Source organism: Entelurus aequoreus, linkage group LG12 (genome assembly GCF_033978785.1).
Source record: "Entelurus aequoreus isolate RoL-2023_Sb linkage group LG12, RoL_Eaeq_v1.1, whole genome shotgun sequence".
NCBI classification, from domain to species: domain Eukaryota; kingdom Metazoa; phylum Chordata; class Actinopteri; order Syngnathiformes; family Syngnathidae; genus Entelurus; species Entelurus aequoreus.
In genome coordinates this window covers 18,507,085-18,530,883 of record NC_084742.1, presented here as the reverse complement: position 1 = coordinate 18,530,883, position 23,799 = coordinate 18,507,085, and the positions used below count along the sequence as shown (strand labels likewise).

Sequence of the window (23,799 nt, the reverse complement as noted above, 5' to 3'; positions counted from 1 at the left end):
ATAAGAAAAAAACGTTCCCTAAACCGGAAGTAAGAGGCCAGCTGTTATGTTGCGCTAATCCCTATATCTGTCTCGTTGTTTTGCTCCCAATAGAACCACGAATGGCGAGAAAAATACTTTGTCAACTACACAGTGTATAGTTGAACGTTTGCAGCAGCACGTTTTACAACTCGAAAGCAAACTCATCATATCCGCACCCTCATTTCGGAGGACGCCGTTCTCCCCCCGCCTCTGTGACCCAGAAACGGCACATCTTCTGCGGATGGAGAAGCAAAGCGCCGGCATGACGGATGGAGCAGGAGGTAACAAAAAGCCATGGAGCTCGCCGAGCAGCGCACCAGTCAGTGGAGAAAGCCTGGACAGGTAGTGAGACGTTGACATTACTCATGGCGGCAGCTATTTAAAGCTCGTATTTCCTCTCCATTGCACTTTCTTCCGGTTGACTCAAGTAGCTCTGATGCTACACTATTATGCAAATAGCGCATTATTATCTTTAATGAACTCGCAACCTATAACCACTTGTTAATTCACACAATATCATATTAACTATATTGTCCTTCATTTGGAGCAGCATTCGTGTACATGACTAGATGTTTTAAAGTAAGCCAATTGTCTTCCTGTTGACAATCATTCAGGATGTAGCAAGTGTTAGCTTCACGAAACAGGCCCAGTTAGGCCAACACTTACTGCTTCACAAAAATATGTAAGCTTGCATTTACAGAGTATTTTTTATTTTTTTTACGAATACGGGTATTCAAGATGCATTCCATATGAACTAATGTGAATGGAGTGCCGTAGCGAGTGGCAAAACATGGCGGGTAACCACCCCCTTTTCTGTCATTTTTCTTAAACTAATGTTTTTTTTAGTCCATCAGGTTCTCATGTGGAGTGGTGCAAACAGCTGATGGCCGCCACCATCTCGAGTCAGATTTCAGCTTCGGCTGACCTCATCAACAGAGACAAGGTAACTATGTGCAAATATTTACAAGGCTGTCTATGGAGGTTAATTTGTATCTTTATTACGAAAGTTTTTATTTTTATTTTACATTGAATTTGTGAAACTGAATTTTTTGCGTTTGCATTTAGTGAACCGAATTTAAAAAAAATCAAATTATGCAGGAAATGAATTCAGTGTATAAAAATTCAGTATGAAAAAATTATGTGCTGAAAAATTAAATGTGGAAAAATTCGCTCCTTTAAAGGCCTACTGAAACCCACTAGTACCGACCACGCAGTCTGATAGTTTATATATCAATGATGAAATCTTAACATTGCAACACATGCCAATACGGCCTGTCTCAGAACCAGCCAATGAGGTGTCAAGTTTGAAGTCACGTGACACAAGGCTTGCAAAACAACATGAATAAAGGCAGTTAACTGGGCTACCTTGGCATAATACAACATAAATAACATTTCAACGCGGCCTGCGGGATATTTTCAAACGATGGAAATTATTCCAATGGTTAGAATCTGCACTTTTGAGTGACACACAAAGCTCTGGGAATGAACAGAGTGGGCGAGGTTTGTTAACAGAGCAAAAAAGCCTTACAGTGAGTGTCTTTTACCCTTTCCATTTATGTTTCGCCGTGTTTGTTGCATCTTTGTTGTTCTTGCTCGATTATACAAGATGTCGATCAAGGAGGTGGTCTGCAGGAGCGCAACATTCATATATTCACAATATGCAGTGTTTTATTGTTCATAGTTAATCATGTAAATCCCACATTCTATATATGTACATTCTGACTGTCATATAATTCATTAAATATCTAAAGTACATTGTTTTTGGGATAATAACAATTAATTTTTCACTTAATTTTTTTACACTGAATTTGTTTTCAATGAAATTGTCAGTATGATTTGATGTAAAAAAAAAAAAAAATATCCGTTCATAAAACTCATCCATCCACCTTCTATCGCTTGTGTCCCTCGGGGTCGCGGGGGTGCTGGAGCCTATCCCAGCTGCACTCGGGCGGAAGGCGGTGTACACCCTGGACAAGTCGCCACCTCATCGCAGGGCCAACAAAGCTAGACAACATTCACACACCAGGGACTCATAAAGTTCAAATGCAAAAACTCACATAAATTCAGTGTCCAAAAAAAGCTTTCGTAATCCATCCATCCATTTTCTATCGCTTGTCCCTTGCGGGGTCGCGGGGGGTGCTGGAGCCTATCTCAGCTGCATTCGGGCGGTAGGCGGGGTACACCCTGGACAAGTCGCCACCTCATCGCAGGGCCAACACAGATAGACAACATTCACACACTAGGGACAATTTAGTGTTGCCTATTAACCTATCCTCAGGTGCATGTCTTTGGAGGTGGGAGGAAGCCCATGCAGTCACAGGGAGAACATGCAAACTCCACACAGATATAAAGACACAAATTAACCTCCATACTGTCAACCTATTGCACACTTTCTCTTCGCTTTTGGCTTATTTTTACACTATGCTTTTGACAGTCATGCATAAGATGGAGAGGCTATACATACAGAAAGTTTCTCAAACAAATTAAATGTTCAAACATTTTACAAAGTGATTGCTGCAGACACAAGCGTGATCTGATTGTATTCCACAAGATGTTGACAGTGATATTTTTAAGAACCATTTCTTTCGACGCACTTCCATTTTTCCCATACTTTATTACCTTTATCAACCACTTCTTTCAGGACTTTATGAAAGCTCTTTTCTATCTCTCTATTTGAACGATTGGGACACCCAAGAACAGAACAGCAATACCACATTTTTTGCTCAAACTCGACACTCACTCTCACTTCTTTTAATGCTACGCTCAAGCTGCTTGACCATAGTGTGAATTAAGCCGTGAAAAAGAAAAACTGATATAGCTTGGTTGATGACATCATATTCGTTTTTCTTGTATATAATCACTTTCCACTCTTGTGGTATGCAATCGTACCATGTTTGTGTCTGCAGCAATCACTTTGTAAAATGTTTGTTTGAACATTTGATTTGTTTAAGAAACTTTCTGTGATGCAATCAAGATTATTGTTTGATAGCAGAATTCAATGTAAGAAAAGTACAATAGATTACATTAGTTTGTGTTCTGTTGTGGTTTCTATGTCTAAATATAACTACGAAGACCTGGTTGTGCAAATAAACTAACGTCATGTTAAGTCCTAGTAACAAATATTGTGATTGTTGGTCCAATCCACCATATTTTCATTGTCAATTTTCATAACAGAAAATTAAAGCTTAGTTGATATTGTGCAGGAAATCCAAGTGCTTTATTCAACACAGATGACCACATTGTAGCGTCTTTGGTGACATTTGTTAGCATCAAGAAAATATCCTTAGTTGTATTAATAAACTAGATGAATAACTCTGTCATAGGCTCAACAGCATATACTGAATCTTGTTATCGCTAGCAAATATTGCTGAATAACAGATATTTATAGTTGAACAATGAGACAAAATATGAACTTCATACCAAAAAAACAAAAGCAGACATGAATTGTAGATAAGACTAATATTTGTAGCAGGAAATAACTGCAAACAAACATATCCTTTTTCTCATTAGTGTCTCAGCACGGCACATGTTATGTCAGTCCAGTACGTTACTTAGCGACGAATAAGTCCAACTTTCTTTCACGGGTTAATGTTTAAATTGTGGACCCCTCCAGATGTAAAGACATGATGTGCCGCCAATCTTTTCTTCTCTAAATCCGTGTAAGTGTCATTGAAGTGAGGTTGGAGTAAGCAGTAACGTCTTGGGGATGATAAATGCTTTAAATCACTAAAACATTTATTTTTCTTAAGAGTGTATAAATCCACTCCATCCCATTTTAAATATTTTTTTCATGATCACTTATATATCTGCCTCTAAACCTTTCAAAATACGCCCACATCTGCACTGATTCAGGTAAATAAACATTAGCTTAAAGGGACTCCAGACTGTCGCCTAAAACCCGGAAGTGTCCGAATGTGCCTCTTGGTCACGTAATTGCAACACAAAAAAACTCACCTCACCTTAAAAATGAACCATCATATCACATAAGGAGCACATGTAATTCCTGTTTTGGTCCATAGGGTTGCACAAGGGTTAAAATATAAAATACGTATGTTTCAATTGTTTTTATACTCCCAGATGTCGGTCGACTGTAGATATACTTTTATTTTTTAATCAATTCCGAGTGACCTGCAATCCCAAGATGGGCCACTAGATTGCAGACAATGCTTATTGCACAAGCACACCACCTTTGTTTTGATAGCTTAAGTAAAAAAATCCCTGGATGATCAAAACCTAATTTAGGTAATTCCTTAGAACATATTTTCATGCATATTTTACACATAGAAAAAAATCCCCACAATATGGTGTCTGTTCATATTCTTTGTATCTCTTCTGCAGTTTTCTCTTCCTCTCTCATTTCCATGTTGCCCCCTCCTTGCCGCAGGATTCACTGGATGAAGGCCTTTGTTACCATGGAGAGACTGACTCTGAGCATCCCTCCGATGCTTTGGCAAGTCTCTTTCTGCTTTTTCTTTTCTGTCCTTCCTCTTCACACTGCTCTCGTTTGTTCCTCTGCTGTCTTTGCCCGTCATCTGTCACTTTCACAGCCAGGTTTATTCAACTGTGCTAATGAGATGATCTTTATGTGATTAGTGTTGAGCACACATACAGAGCACCTTAATAACTTATACTGTTTTGTTTGTAGAACCTTCCGGCTCTAAGATACGGTGCCCGAGTCAGAATGCTCCAGAATCAGGTTCCTCTGCTACCAGGGGAGAACATTCAGACTGCAAGTGAGTTGTTAGCAAGCTAGCACTTTTACTAGAACAGTAGATCCCCCCTTTTCGTAAAGAGTTACATTCCAAGACCCCTAGTGAATGGTAAAAATTATGAATAATTAACGCAACCATGAAGTGATCTTTTTCTTAGCAATAAGTCTTTAATAGGCGGCCTGTGGGCCACATCCGGCCAGCCAAAGCTGTGTCTTTTGGCTCGCCATAAAGCACCGAAATAAAGAAACCATTCAGTCTTATTGGAGAATTGCTTGTTTATGCAGCACTTCTTGCGCTCAAGGGGGCAACGGCGAGGCATACACATCACAGTTGCTGCTTAGAAAAAATCCTGTCTCTTAAACAAATTTAATTGAGGACCCCTGCTCTAAACCTAATACATGTAGGTTAATATTCTAAACATGCCTTATCAAACACATTTTAAATGTTGTCATATTCATTAGGAAACAATTACACTCATACAGTATTGTACTCCCAAAACACGCAGTTACAAAACATCTCGTTTGCTGGAAAATATTGAATGAATTGACTTGTGAGACGGCACCCTATGCTGCAGCACTCCCCCCCCCCCCCCCAGCCCCCTTGAGATAGTGTATCAAACACTTTCAAAAAAACATTTAAGAATAGAATAGACTTGCACATTAAGAACAACGAAATTGCAGATAACCCTGCCAGCAGCAAATCACATACTGTACAAACAAGACATTTATGTTAGTTAAAAATTTATGTCTAAAAGATAATATCGAAAAAGGTAAGTAATAAACTGGCATATAAAAGTATATATACAATGCAAACAATACAGTGAGGTATATTAATGTTACATTAAAGTGCATAGTGAAGAGGATTATTATAAAAGAAAATAAATCTACAAATATGGTAGTGATCTACTGTAATGTATTGTAATTAATAACCTTTTTTTATTTTTCATGCAGTCCAGGACGTGATGTACATTTGTCCATTCAATGGTCTCCTCAATGGAACACTGACCATCACAGACTACAAGCTCTACTTCAGCAGTATGGAAAGGGTACGCCACATTATACTTTTTCTGCTTTTCTTTCTTTAACTTTGTAACATATTACGTGTCTTCATTCAGGAATCTCCATTTGTTCTTGATGTCAACCTGGGAGCCATCAGCCGCTTGGAGACCATCAGCATACCCAACCAAGGCGAGAATACTAAAGGACTGGAGCTGGTCTGCAAGGTACACATGCAAAGAAACAGAAAAAATCTTTTTTATTTTTATGCACTGTTTTTGGTCTTATCAGGACATGAGGAGTCCCAGGTTTGCTTACAAGACAGAGATGAGTCTTCTGGACGTGGTGGACATGCTCGCCAAACTTGCGTTCCCTCTTTCACACAGCCTGGTCAGTCACATTATTTTATCATGCTCACCAAATGTTCCCCGGGCTGCACTTTGGGCCCCTTTGCTTTAGTGAGACATTTTTTGAGGGAGCTTTGAACTGACTCTCATTACACTGTGCAGGTGTACGCACTTAATGTTGTATACAGAGGTGGGTAAGGTAGCCCCAAAAAATGGAAAGAGTACTTCAGAGTAATATGACTTACCGGTAAGTCAAAAGTAGTCATCCAGATAATTACTTGAGTAATGCATGTTCAGTGAGAAAACTACTCAAGTATTGAGTTACTGGTGAGTGATTTCTGATTTATTTAGTATAGTGCAACAATTGGTTCTTGAACCTGATTCGTAAATAGAAAAGTGCCTATAGTGAAGTAGAGTTCCCCATAAGAAATCATTTAAACATGAATAATGGGTTCCAGCCTCAATAAAAATCCAAATTTTAGTTAGTTTGTGCACTTTGAACACAATATTAAGTGATATACAGTACTGTGTATTAAACAAATATATCAAGGGCTGATGGATCAACTTTCTATTTAACAGCAAGCTGAACTGTACTGTATGCGCTGTTCTACCAACACGCGTACACACACAGAAGCCACCACTATGGTGCCCTCCCAAACAATCAGAAATCCTTACTTTAACAACCAAATTGCTACAATAATGAACATTTTAAAAAAGGGAAGTCCACCCACATCAGAGGGGCAGACAGACAGAGGTACCCCCTTCTACCCTCTTCCGTGTGTGCTCTCTTGTGTTCAAGGACCGGTACAGGTCGTATCTTTACCTCGCTGTGCCACAAGTATGGTCTGGCATCTTTTTCCAGAAAAATAACAGGTGTCTTCGCAATTAAAACTTGTTGTGGAAAGATCGCAGAGCCCGCTTCGTCAAACTTCGTCAGTCATTAATGTACAGTACTCTTTGCAAATAGTCTTTATTTTTAATCCACAGGCCTTCCCCCTCCTTTTTTCATGGTGGTCTGTTAGCTTTTGGGACTTATTTTGACTTAGCAAAATGGACAAAACTAGTCAAAGTGGGATAAACACAAAAAAGGCATACATACTGAAGCGTTGAGAAAGGAGTGTGTCTTGTGCAGAAAGTGGGTGAAAGGCTCCGCCTCCGCTATAATGATGCACCCTGCGTTTTTGTCTGCAGGTGCAAAAATTAATGTCTGAATGAAGCGTTTGTACACAGAGACATGGTTCTCACATGGAGGAATACTTGGGCCAATTCAAAAGTTCGTAAATCAAAAGTTTAGCAAATTGTGAGGTTTGTAAATTGAGGTTCCACTGCAGTTATTTTATAATTGTACACTTATACTCCAACTAGGACTGGGCGATATATCGATATACTCGATATATCGCGGGTTTGTCTCTTTCCGATATAGAAAATGACAACATCGTGATATTCAAGTATACGTTCTCACGCAGTTGCTTTTAGCTGCGGGGCATTAAACTGCATGCGTTTCTCACTCTTTCCTGTCTCTCCTTCTCACAGAGACTTAAAACAATCGCACCTTCTTACATACGTCACATACTGTCACGTGAGCAACGTCACACGCTCCCGTGGAGCAGACAGATAGCAACATGGTAACGTTAGCTGTGATGCTAACGGTGTGGTTTGAGTGGTAATATGAGAGAAAGAAGGTGCAAATCTGGTAACAAATGAAGGAATAATTAATTCCCAAGAAAAACAGCACGGGGTCCATCATCTGACGGTGGTTTGGCTTCAAGCGGGAATATGTCTTTACATGTCAACATCTCCGTTCGGTGCCACACCAACTAAATGCCGAAGCAACTATTTCCACATCAACACCGTAGGACATATACTATTTGATATGCAGCTAATTTTTATGTGACACTTATTGAAATATCTTGTATGTCATCTTGCACAAAAGTGCGCTTTATTTGTTTTAAAATATTGTAGTGGCTTTCTGTACAAAAAGTGCACTTTAATTTAGTGTCGTTTTGAAATGTCATCTTAGTGACATCATTCACAAAAGTGCACTCATAGCTTGTTTTAAAATGTCTCTGACAATCTTGCACTTTCTATTTTGGAAATGACATGAATGTTTGTGCCTCTGCTTAATAACTGTTTAATAAATACAGTTTTGCTAAATTGACTTAGTTGTGATTTCCCTCTCTGCATGAAAGTTTAAAATGAACGTTGAATTAATGCAGTATGAACAAGAATGTTTTAATGTAGACATATAGAATCATCATACTGCTGTGATTATATGTATCAAGTGTTCATTCAAGGCTAAGGCAAAATATCAAGATGTATATCGTGTATTGCGATATGGCCTAAAAATATTGAGATATTAAAAAAGGCCATATCGCCCAGCCCTAACTCCAACCGTAGTTGCTAGACAAAGAGAGACTACTACAGCTTATACCACAAAAGACGCACATTTTAGACACTTATAAAATAACATTTTTAGTGACACTGATGGCAGCACATGACATAAATGTTCAATTTCCTAGTTTGTAAGTAAACATTGAAGAGTTGTGCTGCCTCGTCTGACATGTCACTTTTTACAGTGTGTGGTTTGAAGTCAAACAATCATCAAAGTTTATTTATATAATCACAAGTGTCTCAAAGGACTGCACAAGCCACAATGACATCCTCTGCTCAGATCCCACATGTGCGGTCATTTGCTTGCCAGGTTATGTTTGATTGGTGAAATTAAGTCAAATGTCACTGATGCTTATGTTGGATTGGTGAAACAGTCATGTAACTGTGATCGCTGGAAGAATTCCTCTAATTAGCCAAAAATGTGTCTCTGCAAGCAGTAATCAATAGCTTGTAAATACATATGATGACATAAATATATGTAGTGATCGGAATTTAACAAATTAAAAATAGCCTTCTTCTCTACCAAAATACTCAAGTATGTTGAATTAAAACTACTCTGACAAGTAAAATGTATCCAAAAAGTTACTTACCGTAAGTAAATGTAGCATGCTACTACCCACCTCTGCTTGTATATTGCTGGAGATTGTTATAATTTATTTTTTAATACCACAGCAATTGGCAACTCAATTTATTAAGGGTATTATATAAATGTTATGTATATATGAGACTATAGTTGAATTTAGTTTAATATTTTTCTTAATTCTTGTAGTATAGTATATTTCCCCACTTAAATTGGAGATGTTCAATTCTAACACAAACCAAGGAAATCAGATAATGTATTTCATGTAATGCAATTATTTTTAATGGATTTACAAGCATTTAAATAACAGTAGTATGCCAATGTTAAAATGTGACCGGCTAGCATACTTTTAAGATGGTGCCAAGTAACGGAATCCATGACTAATAGGTTAAAAAAGTTCGAAATTAGCTAAAATAAAATGTTAGCATGCTAAGATTAGCATACTAACAGGTTAACAGCTAGCATACTTCCAAGATGGCGCAATATAACAAAATTCATGAGCTGAACAGGTTGGTGTTGGAACAGATTCAATCGTTGAAGAAATGTGGGGATTGTGGAACTTGGAAAATTAATTTCAATGGGAATTTCTTGGTAATTTGGGAGTTTCAGGAAAAGTGGGATTTTTTGGAAAATGACAAAGTAGGGGTGTCAAAAACATGTTTTTTGACTTAATCGCAAACCGGAAATACTGGGAATTCATGGAATTTCTTTGAACTTGAAAAAATGATCGTTTGTATTTCCAAGATGAGCTAAATGGTTTGAATTGTTGGAAACATGTGGCAATTGTGGTAGTTTGAAAAATGGGCAATTCATTTCGAATGGGGAAAAATGTCCCTTGAAATCTGGGATTTTTTTTTTTTTTAAACGAAGCCCGGGATTCCTGTAAAAGTCTTACATTTTGAAGTTGGAACAATATCAATAGGATGAAAAATGTGCAGGAGGAGCACGCCAAAATATGGAGAAGAATAAGATTAAGAATTAACAGTTGAGTTTTGGTGTAGTATAATGTATGTCTGAATGCTTTGGAACATTCACACAATGTCTATTGTGCAGACGTTGTTTGCCTTCCAGTACAAGGAGCAGTTTCCTGTGGACGGCTGGAAGGTGTATGATCCTGTAGCAGAGTACAGACGTCAGGTAAGAGGACTCTTAGTGATGAGCACTGTAAAGAAGCGTGCAATAACGTAAATGTACTTTTTACTACCTGTGACTGCAGGGTCTCCCTAATGAGAGCTGGACTATCAGTAAAGTCAACAGCACCTACGAGCTGTGTGACACATACCCCTCTGTACTGGTCATTCCCACTAACATCACTGACGACGACATCAAGCGAGTGGCTGCCTTCCGAGCCAAGCATCGCATTCCGGTCAGAGAAATAATGCTAAATCTGTGGTCCCTAACCTTTTTGAGCCGCATTCCCACAAACCTCTGACGGCATTATAATACTCTAATGCAGGGGTTCTTAAACTTTTTTCGCCAAGTACCACTTTAGAAAACACCTAGCTCTCCAAGTACCACCATAACCAACATTCAAATATAGTATCGTAGTAGGCTATTATAAACAAGACAGAGGGGTTTTTTTTAGCAAGTTTACTGTAACATTACACACAGTGTGAACAGTAACACTGTGTTTTGAGTAGAGATGTCCGATAATGGCTTTTTTGCCGATATTCCGATATTGTCCAACTCTTAATTACCGATTCTGATATCAACCGATACTGATATACAGTCGTGTTCATAAGTTTACGTACCCTGGGAGAATTTAGGATTTTTTGGCCATTCTTCAGCAAATATGAATGATAACACAAAAACCTTTCTTCCACTCATGCTTAATGGTTGTGTGAAGCTATTTATTGGCAAACAACTGTGTTTACTCTTTTTTTAAATCAAAATGACAAAAGAAAGTACCGGTACCCAAATGACCCTGATCAAAAGTTTACATACCCCAGTGACTTTGATCTGTTAACATGCACAAAAGTTGACACAAACAGGTTTGAATGGCTAATCAAGGTTCCAATCCTCACCTGTGACATGTTTGTTTGTAATTAATGTGTGTGTATAAAAGGGCAGTGAGTTTCTGGGCTTCTGACAGACCATTGCATCTTTCATACAGTGCTGCACAGATGTTTCTGGATTCTGAGTCATGGGGAAGGCAAAATAATTGTCAAAGGATCTGCGAGAAAAGGTAATTGAACTTCATATAACAGGAAAGGGGTATAAAAAGATTTCCAAGGAATTGAGAATGCCAATCAACAGTGTTCAAACGCTGATTAAGAAGTGGAAAATGAGGGATTCATGTAGACCAGTAAATATTTCAGCCACAACTGCCAGGAAAATTGTTCGAGATGCAAAGAAAAATCCACAAATAACTTCAGCTGAAATACAGGACTCTCTGAAAAATTGTGGTGTGGCTGTTTCAAGATACACAATAAGGAGGCACTTGAAGAAAAATGGGCTGCATGGTCGAGTCACCAGAAGAAAGCCATTTCTGCGCAAATGTCACAAAGTATCCCGCTTACATTACGCCAGGGGTCACCAACGCGGTGCCCGCGGGCACCAGGTAGCCCGTAAGGACCAGATGAGTAGCCCGCTGGCCTGTTCTAAAAATAGCTCAAATAGCAGCCCTTACCAGTGAGCTGCCTCTATTTTTTAAATGTTATTTATTTACTAGCAAGCTGGTCTCGCTTTGCCCGACATTTTTGATTCTAAGAGAGACAAAACTCAAATAGAATTTGAAAATCCAAGAATTTTTTTTTAAAAGACTTGGTCTTCACTTGTTTAAATAAATTCATAATTTTTTTTACTTTGCTTCTTATAACTTTCAGAAAGACAATTTTAGAGAAAAAATACAAGGATTAAAAAGGATTTTAGGATTTTTAAACACATATACCTTTTTACATTTTAAATTCCTTCCTCTTCTTTCCTGACAATTTAAATCAATGTTGGAGTAAAAAAAAATTTTTTTATTGTAAAGAATAATAAATCAATTTTAATTTAATTCTTCATTTTAGCTTCTGTTTTTTCGACGAAGAATATTTGTGAAATATTTCTTCAAACTTATTATGATTAAAATTCAAAAAAACTATTCTGGCAAATCTAGAAAATCTGTAGAATCAAATTTAAATCTTATTTCAAAGTCTTTTGAATTCCTTTTAAAAATTTTGTTCTGGAAAATCTAGAAGAAATAATGATTTGTCTTTGTTAGAAATATAGCTTGGTCCAATTTGTTATATATTCTAACAAAGTGTAGATTGGATTTTAACCTATTTAAAACATGTCATCAAAATTCTAAAATTAATCTTAATCAGGAAAAATTACTAATGATGTTCCATAAATTATTTTTTTAATTTTTTCAAAAAGATTCGAATTAGCTAGTTTTTCTCTTCTTTTTTTCAGTTGAATTTTGAATTTTAAAGACTCGAAATTGAAGATAAACTATGTTTCAAAATTTAATTGTAATTTTTTTTTGTGTTTTCTCTTTTAAACCGTTCAATTAAGTGTAAATATCATTCATTATTAATAATAACATAGAGTTAAAGGTAAATTGAGCAAATTGGCTATTTCTGGCAATTTATTTAAGTGTGTATCAAACTGGTAGCCCTTCACATTAATCAGTACCCAAGAAGTAGCTCTTGGTTTCAAAAAGGTTGGTGACCCCTGCATTACGCCAAACAGCACAGATACAAGCCTCAAAACTTCTGGAACAAAGTAATTTGGAGTGATGAGACCAAAATTTAACTTTTTGCCCACTTGACCAAGCAGCCCATTTTACATATTGTGCATATTGAAACAGCCACACCACAATTTTTCAGAGAGTCCTGTATTTCAGCTGAAGTTATTTGTGGATTATTCTTTGCATCTCGAACAATTTTCCTGGCAGTTGTGGCTGAAATCTTTGCTGGTCTACCTGAATCCCACATTTTCCACTTCTTAATCAGCATTTGAACACTGTTGATTGGCATTCTCGAATCCTTGGATATATTTTTATACCCCTTTCCTGTTTTATGCAGTTCAATTACCTTTTCTCGTAGATCCTTATTATTAATTATTTTGCCTTCCCCATGACTCAGAATCCAAAAACTTCTGTGCAGCACTGGATGAAAGATGCAATGGTCTTTCAGAAGCCCAGAAACTCACTGACCTTTTATACACACACATTAATTACAAACAAACAGGTCACAGGTGAGGATTGGAACCTTGATTAGCCATTCAAACTTGTTTGTGTCAACTTTTGTGCATGTTATCAGATCAAAGTCACTGGGGTATGTAAACTTTTGATCAGGGTAATTTGGGTACTTTCTTTTGTCATTTTGATTTAAAAAAAGAGTAAACACAGTTGTTTGCCAATAAATAGCTTCACACAACCATTAAGCATGAGTGGAAGAAAGGTTTTTGTGTTATCATTCTTATTCTCTGAAGAATGGCCAAGAAATCATAAATTCTCCCAGGGTATGTAAACTTATGAGCACAACTGGAATTAACACATTATTATGCCTAATTTTGTTGTGATGCCCCGCTGGATGCATTAAACAATGTAATAAGGTTTTCCAAAATAAATCAACTCAAGTTATGGAAAAAAATGCCAACATGGCACTGCCATATTTATTATTGAAGTCACAAAGTGCATTCTTTTTTTTAACATGCCTCAAAACAGCAGCTTGGAATTTGGGACATGCTCTCCCTGAGAGAGCTTGAGGAGGGCGGGGTTGAGGTGGGCGGGGGAGGGGGGTGTATATTGTAGCGTCCCGGAAGAGTTAGTGCTGCAAGGGGTTCTGGGTATTTGTTCTGTTGTGTTTATTTTGTGTTACGGTGCGGATGTTCTCCCGAAATGTGTTTGTCATCCTTGTTTGGTGTGGGTTCACAGTGTGGCGCATATTTGTAACAGTGTTGAAGTTGTTTATACGGGCACCCTCAGTGTGACCTGTATGTCTGTTGATCAAGTATGCCTTGCATTCCCTTGTGTGTGTGTTAAGCCGTAGATATTATCTGACTGGGCTGGCATGCAAAGGCAGTGCCTTTTAAGGTTTATTGGCGCTCTGTACTTCTCCCTCCGTCCGTGTACACAGCGGCGTTTTAAAAATTCATAAATTTTCCTTTTTGAAACAGATACCGATCATTTTTAAACCGGTACCGATAATTTCCGATATTACATTTTAAAGCATTTATCGGACGATAATATCGGCAGTCCGATATTATCGGACATCCCTAGTTTTGAGTATAGGAAAATAAAACCGTTACATTACAATATTTATATCAATGATTCTATGGCATACCACTAGATAGAGCCCACGTACCTCTAGTGGTACCCATACTACAGTTTGACAATAATTGTTCTGATGCTATTTATTTGGGTTAAAGACAAGGGCAACATCTGATTAAAACTACAAAATAACTACAAACACACCATTAATGCAATTCTAGAGTTTTCTAGAGAGGAGATTGTTTGATGTGTGGCTAACAGGACGTGTTTTTTACTTGAATGTTTTTTAACGCCCATTGTTTGGTAATCGCCAAACATCTAGTCTTGATCATGAATAGCAACATCATCGTCAATACCATTGTAGAAAGCTCTGGATAGTTCGTTTGAACTTTAATCCCAAAAGGAGGAAACATAAATTAGCATGAAAGAAACCATATTTGGAGTAGCAGCTAAAATTTCAGTTTATTTCTTGTATCCTTTTTATCCTGAGTTGTAACCTTAAATTTTATTCATCATCTCTTATGAGAAAACTTGTTAATGTCACAGTGGCATATGGCTAAGGGCGTGACCCCAGGATGCAGTGACAGTTGGTGGGGTGCAGCTAAAAAAAAATCAAATTCTTTACTTGGAGAGCAAAACATAGCATGAACAAAAAAACTAAACAGAGTAACTTATGCACACTGACAAAAAGGCAATTAAACAGAACTGCCAAGGAGCAACAGGTAAACCTAAATAGACTTGATTAGAAACAGAAAACAGGTGCGTTGGCAGGAAACTAAACAAAGTGAAAGTGTAGCAAAAGACAAGCACATCTAGCTGCAGATTGCAGACACTCTTATGTCATGCCGACTCTAACCTACTCCCCCGTAAAGATGTACCAATAGGGGTGACGACAACAGAAGCGAAGTGTGTCTTAAACAAAAGTGAAGCAGGAGAGACAATACGGAAATCAGAAATACAATTAAAAAATACTGCTGAAAGTAAGTTAGGGTTGGAGTAGGGGTTAGGGTTGCATATAAACAGCTGAAAAAGCAATACATTCAACAACCGAAATAACACCAACCATTGTGCGTTGCAACAGCCATCTTGGATCAGCCATCTTGGATCACATTACAATTGAAGTGTCCACTCTTGCGTTGTCAGCGCCACTGTGGGCATGTCTTTCGACACGGTTCACTGCTCTTGTCGTCACCCCTGTGGGCGCGACTTTGAGTGTCTGTAGTTAGACCCTTCTTGCTAAAGGAATCTAACAGGAAATAGAACCAAAAAAGAGCACTAGGACAGGAAATAATACAGAACACAGGAAAATCACTAACAAACTATCAAGTGGCATCATGACAGTTAACTTAGATACATTTTTTGCAACTGCTATTAGTGATTACGAGAGCCCAACTGTGGGACGTCAGATTCAAATAAATGTGTGTTATTTTCAAAATAAAATAAGCGCTCTCTTTTCCTAAATTGATTTGCATTTACATACAATTTGGTGTAGTTATTTATGAAACTTTTTTTTTTTATATATATATATATTTATTTTCTTTATCATCGCTTCTGAAAGTTTTATCGACCCAATTCAACCCCGTCTACAGACTCAAGTTTGGTATGGTAGGGGACCTCTGTGCTATACAATATTAAATGCTTATAATTTATGCTGTATGCTTCCAATGTATGCTAAATGATGGTAAATTCCTTCTATATGATGCTAAATATTGCTCAATGATGCTAAATTGTGCAAAATGCAGCTGAATGATACTGCTAAATAATGCAAAATATAGTAAAATAATGCTAAATAAGCGAAATGACTTTCTAAATGTTTTCGGGCTTTGCTTTGACACCCCCACCCTTCTTGCAGGTCTTATCCTGGATCCACCCCGAGTCCCAGGCTACCATCGTGCGCTGCGGCCAGCCTTTAGTCGGACCCTCAGACCGCCGCTGCAAAGAGGACGAGCACTTGCTCCAAATCATCATGGACGCCAACGCTCAGTCCCACAAGCTCAGCATTTTTGACGCCCGCCATTGCAGCGTGGCAGACACCAACAAAGTCAGACCCTCTCCTTTTTTGATTTCCCTTCTCTCCTCTCCACTTTCACAGTTTTCTCTTTCTTTGCAGACCAAAGATGGCGGCTATGAAAGCGAGAGCTTTTACCCCAGCGTTGAGCTCAACTTCCTGGAGATCCCCAACATCCACGTAATGCGTGAGTCTTTGAGGAAGATGAAGGATGTGTTGTACCCCACCATCGATGAAGCCCACTGGCACTCCAATATCGACCAGACTCATTGGCTTGAGTACATAAGGGTAAGAAAAGCCACACAACTCCCCCAACCACCCACCTTGAATTTGCTAGCTGAAATTGTTGTGTGCAGCTCCTGTTAGCCGGAGCAGTCAAGATAGCCGACAAGCTGGAGTCCGGGAAGACATCTGTGGTGGTCCACTGCAGCGACGGCTGGGATCGAACATCGCAGCTCACTTCTCTGGCCATGCTCATGCTGGACGGACATTACCGCACGCTGAGAGGCTTCCAGGTCTCACATACTGTATACACACACATTGTACTTTTACATGTGTCTGTCTTGACAGTGTACTCGTGTGTATGTGTGTTGTAGGTTCTGCTGGAGAAAGAGTGGATCAGTTTTGGACACAAGTTTTCTGCTGTAAGAACATACATCACTTTTTACAGTTTAAAAAAATGATTATTTTGAAAAGAAATAGGAAAAAAAAAGCCAGGGAGAAAATGCCAAACTGTGAATAGGTATCACCAACTATATTTTATCAATGAGATATATATTTTTAGAATTTACAGTAATTTGCTTTAACTATAACACAAAGTTAATTTGTGGATGTTTTGTTCAAATAACTTAACATAGATTGACCTAGATTTGATTGGTTTTAGCAGCTTTGATGTACAAAATGTATCTCAGTGCTTCACGCTTCCTTCAGTATACTCCTGCTATATGGTTATCCAAGACTTGAAGTCAGCCTTAAAGCACCATAGAATTACGATATTGTTTGCTAGCTATCCCAGCAATAATTCCATTTCTCATTCGGTTTGTATGTGACGCCAATGTCGTTACTTTGTGCAGCGTGTGGGTCACGGTGACGAGAACCATGCCAATTCTGAGCGTTCACCTCTCTTCGTCCAGTTCATCGACTGCGTCTGGCAGATGACTCGACAGGTGAGTGTTTCTTGAAAGCGTCTTCCAAAACGTCCACTGTCTCTTAATTTGTTGACTTTGGACTTCAGTTCCCAGCAGCCTTTGAGTTCAACGAGCTGTTCCTGGTCACGGTGCTGGACCACCTCTACAGTTGTCTTTTTGGGACCTTCGTGTTTAATAGTGAACAGGAACGTACGGCCAAGGTAGGTCCTCCGTTTAGCCCCTCAATAAGGTCGACTGCTTCTTAAACTCTGTGCTCTACAGGAGGTCCACACCAGGACGGTGTCTTTATGGTCCTACATTAACAGGTAGGATGTCTGCGATGAGTGGACAGAGAAGACATGCTCCCGACTGACTTGTCTTCTTTGTTGTTGTCTCATCAGCCAGCCAGAGGAATTCACCAACCCCTTCTATGTGGACTACCAGCACCACGTTCTTTATCCGCTGGTCTCCTGCAGACACCTAGAGCTGTGGAGCACCTACTACGCCCGCTGGAACCCCAGCATGAGGCCACAGGTGGGCTTTTAACACCTGATTGATCTACTGTGCATCCGAAAAGTATTCACACAAATTCCATTTTGGCACACCTATTTTTGGGCAGTTTCAGATCTCTCCAGAGATGTTGAATCAGACTCAAGTCTGGGCTCTGGCTGGGCCACTCAAGGACATTTACAGAGTTGTCCTGAAGCCATTCCTTTGATATCTTGGCTGTGTGCTTGAGTTCGTTGTCCTGCTGAAAGATAAAACTGTTGCCCCAGTTTGAGTTCAAGAGTGCTCTGGAGCAGGTTTTCATCCAGGATGTCTCTGTACATTGCTGCATTCATCTTTCCCTCTGTCCTGAATAGTTTCCCGGTTCCTGCCGCTTTACAACATCCCCACAGCATGATGCTGCCACCACCATGCTTCACTGTAGGAATGATATTGGCATGGTGATTGGCGGTGCCTGGTTTCCTCCAAACATGCCTGGCATTCACACCAAAGAGTTCAATCTTTGTCTCATCACACCAGAGAATTTTGTTTCTCGTGGTCTGAGAGTCTTTCGGGTGCATTTTGGCAAACTTTGTACTAAGGAATGCCTTCTGACTGGCCACTTTACCAAACATGCCTGATTGGTGGATTGTTGTAGAGATGGTTGTCCTTCTGTAAGGTTATTCTCTCTCACCAGAGGAATGCTGTAGCTCTGATAAAGTGACCATCGGGTTCTTGGTCACCTCCCTGACTAGGGCCCTTCTCCCCCGATCGCTCAGTTTAGACCGTTGGCCCGCTCTAGGAAGAGTCCCGGTGGTTCCAAACTTGATGATGGAGGCCATTGTGCTCACTGGGACCTTCAAGGCAGCAGATATTTTTCTCTCCCCTTCTCCAGATTTGTGCTTCGAGACAATCTTGTTTTGGAGGTCGACAGACAATTCCTTCGACTTAATGCTTGGTTTGTGTTCTGCCATGAATTGTCAAGTGTGGATATATATATATATATATATATATATATATATATATATATATATATATATATATATATATATATATATATATATATATATATATATATATATATATATATATATATATATATATATATATATATATATATATATATATATATATATATATATGTATATATATATATATGTATATATATATATGTATATATATATATATGTATATATATATATGTATATATATATATATGTATATATATATATATATATATGTATATATATATATGTATATATATATATATGTATATATATATATGTATATATATATATATGTATATATATATATGTATATATATATATATGTATATATATATATATATATATATATATATATATGTATATATATATATATATATATATATATATGTGAATTTAGCACAGGTGGCCTCCAATTAAGCTGTAGGAACATCCCATGGATGATCAGTTGAAACAGGATGTACCTGAGCTCACTTTATAGCTTCATGTCAAAGTATGTGAATACTCATGTACATGTGATTTCTTAGTTGAACTTAAACTTTTTCACATTGTCATTATGGGGTATTGTGTGTAAAATTTTGAGGAAAAAATAATTGATTCCATTTTGGAATAAGGCTGTAACATAACAATGTGGAAAAAGTGAAGAGCTATGTCATCAATCTTTATTGCAGACCTTAAGATCCATTTAAACATATAAAAAACAGAATATAATACATTAAAAACAAAACAATAAAACATAAAACAATTTTAAAAAAATACATATGTGGGTGGACAAAGTGTGGACAAAAATTTGTTTATTTTTGCTAATTCTGACCTGCAATGGATGTTTTATTACAGGTTGGGACAAAGTGCATATTTTTATTGGGCCTACATTTTAAAACAACAGCAAAAATTTTAAATAACATTCTAATACATGTGCCAATAACACAATAATAAAACAAATACAGTGCAACCCGCTTAAGACTGTCATGGTCATGTGGACAACCTATCTATGTTGACTCAAAGTCTGGTTCACAAGTGCTCGCTTAAAGGGACTGTTGCAAACTTGCTCACGGTTAATTTTTTTTGACCCAAAAATATATCAAGAACACCACTGGCTCGCTTATGAGAATTGTATGGGTTTAACAGAAATATATAATTTGTGTGTTTTTTTGTTTTTTTTTACAATTATTAATTAGATTGAATGAAAATATCTTGTCGGTCCGAGGAAATCGTTTGCCGTTCCAGGTTTTCATTCATGCATTTATCTACGGCTGTCTCGTCCACACACACACACACACACACACACACACACACACACACACACACACACACACACACACACACACACACACACACACACACACACACACACACACACACACACACACACACACACACACACACACACAGTCATGTGGTTGTTGTTACGATTGAATATACATTCAGTAATAGCTGACATTAGCTATCCAAATCAATATCATTAGCTAACAACACAAAAGCTAAGCATAGTTGCATCATTACGTTCTAAAAGCAAAAAGTGCGGGAAATATTGCTTAGAATACATTTGCACTCTCCCGGCATCTGTGTAAATGTGCCAAACAGCCACTTTTAACCGACGCCAACTGCATGGTCTATAAAAAATGGTTTATGTTTATTTTTAACTTCATCTTTATCAGCAGCAGAAACATAAATACTGTCTTGTTACACAGCATTAAAACATGCATACAGTGACTTCATGTTATGCAAAGGAAGCTTCAAAATAAAAGCATCTACATTCTACTACAGCATCTATCAAAATGCACCCAATATTTTTTTTTTAGTTGTTCGATTTGCGCATGTATCAAAACTTTGTCACTGGAGTCAAGACATACAACAAATATACTGCAGCAGCTCTGTGAGGCGAGTGTATAAAATATCATATGAAAACAGTAGAGCCAAAGTAAAAATATTCATAAATAAAGGAAAAGGATGTCAAGAAACAAAATCCTTAATTATCATCCATTCTCTTTTTACGGCATGTTTTTAGCCAAAGCCACAAGTAAATGTGCAAGCAATGGCTAGTTGTGTTTTTGGTTAAGTCCATAACTGCTTATGTTGACATGAATGGTTAAGTCCATAACTGCTATGTTGACATGAATCAACCAGATCATCAAAATAAACTCATTCCACTGTATTTATATTTTTCACAATTCTGTATTGCTGCTATTTTAGCTCCACCGTCTTTAGATATTAATGGTAGCTGTTGTTGGACAGAACCGCACTAGTGTGAAAAGTGACAACAAAGCCTTGAACGTGTGTGGTGTTACAAGATAATGATGTGCTCCTTGATGACGGGTGTGTTTCAGGTGCCGGTGCATCAGACTCTGAAGGATCTGCTCTTCTTGCGGGCAGAACTTCAGCGCAGGGTGGAGGACCTGCAAAGGGAGACCTCCACCCATTCGCGGTCCCCTGCCTCTGAACACTCCCCGACGCACGCCACGGGGACGCCACTGCACACTGTTGTCTGATGTATACACACACGCACACACACAAACACACACACACACACACACACACACACACACATATATGCATGAACTGTAAATATGAGGGAGGCTTTGCTCTGAGTTTAAACCACATTTATTATGGGTCCTTCTTCACTCATTTTCATCACTGTCACTGTAATTATTTGACTACAATGTGCCCTTTAATGTTTTTTCAATTTAAAATTGTGCTTACAGTTATTTCTGTGCCAAGCGATAACATGATGTAAATAGTAAACCACTTTAAATTCAGTTCATTGGTCTTGACCCCGTGAGCTTTATTCCTCTCTGAACCCATAAGAAGCTGAAACACTTTCCATGTCTTAAAATGTGCCCTATACAGCTTGATTCATGAAAAGTCATCGAGGGGTGCAAATTAAACCATTTAGAGGGGTTGTCGTGAGACGCTCATGTCACATCCCCAAAATGACAGTGTTGGCTAACAAGCTGTTTCACAAAACCACATTTTTTTGCTATTAAAGCTTTTTTTTTTTTTTTTTTTTAAGCCACGGCACTTAACAATTCTAATGCTTTAACGTGTTTTCAAATATTCCAATGCAACTTTTTTTCCACTATCTCTCTAGAATGAATCCATACAAAACACAACAAGACACATTGCTATCTTTTGGGTCAGTTCAAGGTACATTTGTGGTGTTTGGCACAAAAAAAGTGTTCCAATAAGCCTTGAACGCCAATGTAACCTGGCCACAAATAGTTGCTGTTACCTTTTAAGTTGTGTTATGCATTAAATTATGCTTCTTTAACAAAGCTCTTATGCGCCTAGTCAGCCAGAGAATAAGATGATGCAGCAGGAGGGATCAATGTTGCCAACTTAGCGATCTTCTTACTATATTTAGTCTTCACACCCCTTAAAATAGTTAGGGCCTTGATAACTCGTGCAGACCCTCGCCCCCCCATTTAAAGTAGGATTTTGTGTGTACGCTGTGGCTTTCACCATGGAGACACTAATTTAAATCACATTCATGTTATCATACTCTTACCTTTGGCGTTTTGCTGTTTTCAAACATGCAGCAGACATCTACCACGTTATGAGCATTTTAGAAGCAGTCCTGCAGTGCATCTATATTGGAACCCACTTTTTTTTTTTTTTACCACATTGAAGGTGCACCCATGGAATATGCTAGCAATAACTTTCTGCGTCCATTGAAATTTTCCAGACGTGAGAACATTCATATTGCAATTTTTTTTTCATATTTATGGAAACATTTACGTCCTTAAAAAAAAACCCAGCAGCAGACACCATATAAAAGTATATTGCTGAATAAGTGTAATATTTCTCTTCGTGGCAGTCCATATATTGATATTGATACGAATAAGTAGGATGGCGCTGTAAAACGATAGCATCATTTTTCACAGCCATTTCAGCGCATTTGCCAGTTTGTACTAAAATTTCAGACGTAAATAAAGACACAACAGTTTAAGTATTGATCAGTCACACTGCATGTGCTTAATGATTAGATTTTCATTTTCTAATCCCATCATTGTGGGCGTTCTGATGATCATCATATATTCTGCATAGTCATGAAGACAGACACGCTAAATGGATTGCGCTCCTTATTCTGCTCACTTAAGGGACTCAAACTGTTCAGCTCTATGTCCATAGCACAGCCTGCCTTCTTCATCAGTTTGTCCAGATTTGAGACGTCCTTCAATCTGATGCTTTTTTCCACAACACACCGCCACATAAAGAGGGGACGATCCACTACAGTTTTGTAGAACATCTGTAGAATCTAGTTGCAGATGTTGAGGGATGTCAGCCTTCTGAGCATCTGCAGTCAGGTCTGTCCTTTCCTGTATTGAGTCCAATCCTGTCTATCATCCAACTGCACACCAGGTATTTGTAAGGTTGCACTAATTTCAGCTATGTCCCCATTGATGATCACAGGCCTGTGCCTCCTGGAGTCCACCATCTCTCTAGTCTGGACTGGAAGTCTGATGTTTCCAGGGTGAACAGTCCTCAAGAGAGCACAGGCCCCTGTGTATACATATCATTTAAAGCAGAGGTAAAACACACACACACACACACATATATATATATATATATATATATATATATATATATATATATATATATATATATATATATATATATATATATATATATATATATATATATATATATATGTATATGTATATGTATGTATGTATGTGTGGGAAAAAATCACAAGACTATTTCATCTCTACAGGCCTGTTTCATGAGGGATTTCCTCAGTCCTCAGGAGATTATATATATATATATATATATATAATGTATGTATATATATATATATATATGTATGTATATATATATATATATATATATATATATATATATATATATATATATATACATACATACATACATACCAGTGACGTGCGGTCACTAGAGGCAGGTGAGGCAGGGCCTCACCTGTCATCATGGAA

General features: G+C 38.0%; 1 protein-coding gene across 2 annotated transcripts; it reads left to right on the top strand.

Annotated features, from left to right (window-relative positions):
* The first annotated feature begins 13 nt into the window (after nucleotides 1-13).
* Nucleotides 14-22,418, top strand: LOC133661627 (myotubularin-related protein 1-like). Of its 2 annotated transcripts, XM_062064979.1 has the most exons (18): nucleotides 14-363; nucleotides 868-964; nucleotides 4,406-4,471; nucleotides 4,667-4,754; nucleotides 5,684-5,778; nucleotides 5,848-5,955; nucleotides 6,020-6,118; nucleotides 10,100-10,183; nucleotides 10,263-10,412; nucleotides 16,099-16,287; nucleotides 16,357-16,542; nucleotides 16,611-16,769; nucleotides 16,851-16,898; nucleotides 17,328-17,420; nucleotides 17,489-17,602; nucleotides 17,664-17,707; nucleotides 17,783-17,915; nucleotides 21,199-22,418. In XM_062064979.1, exons 1-18 carry the CDS (start codon nucleotides 263-265, stop codon nucleotides 21,358-21,360), a joined length of 2,016 nt encoding a protein of 671 aa, XP_061920963.1. In that variant the 5' UTR covers nucleotides 14-262; the 3' UTR covers nucleotides 21,361-22,418. The 2 variants fall into 2 exon arrangements, with proteins under 2 accessions (XP_061920963.1, XP_061920964.1); XM_062064980.1 differs by lacking the exon at nucleotides 4,406-4,471 and having other exon boundaries at nucleotides 21,199-22,414.
* Nucleotides 22,419-23,799: the final 1,381 nt, after the last annotated feature.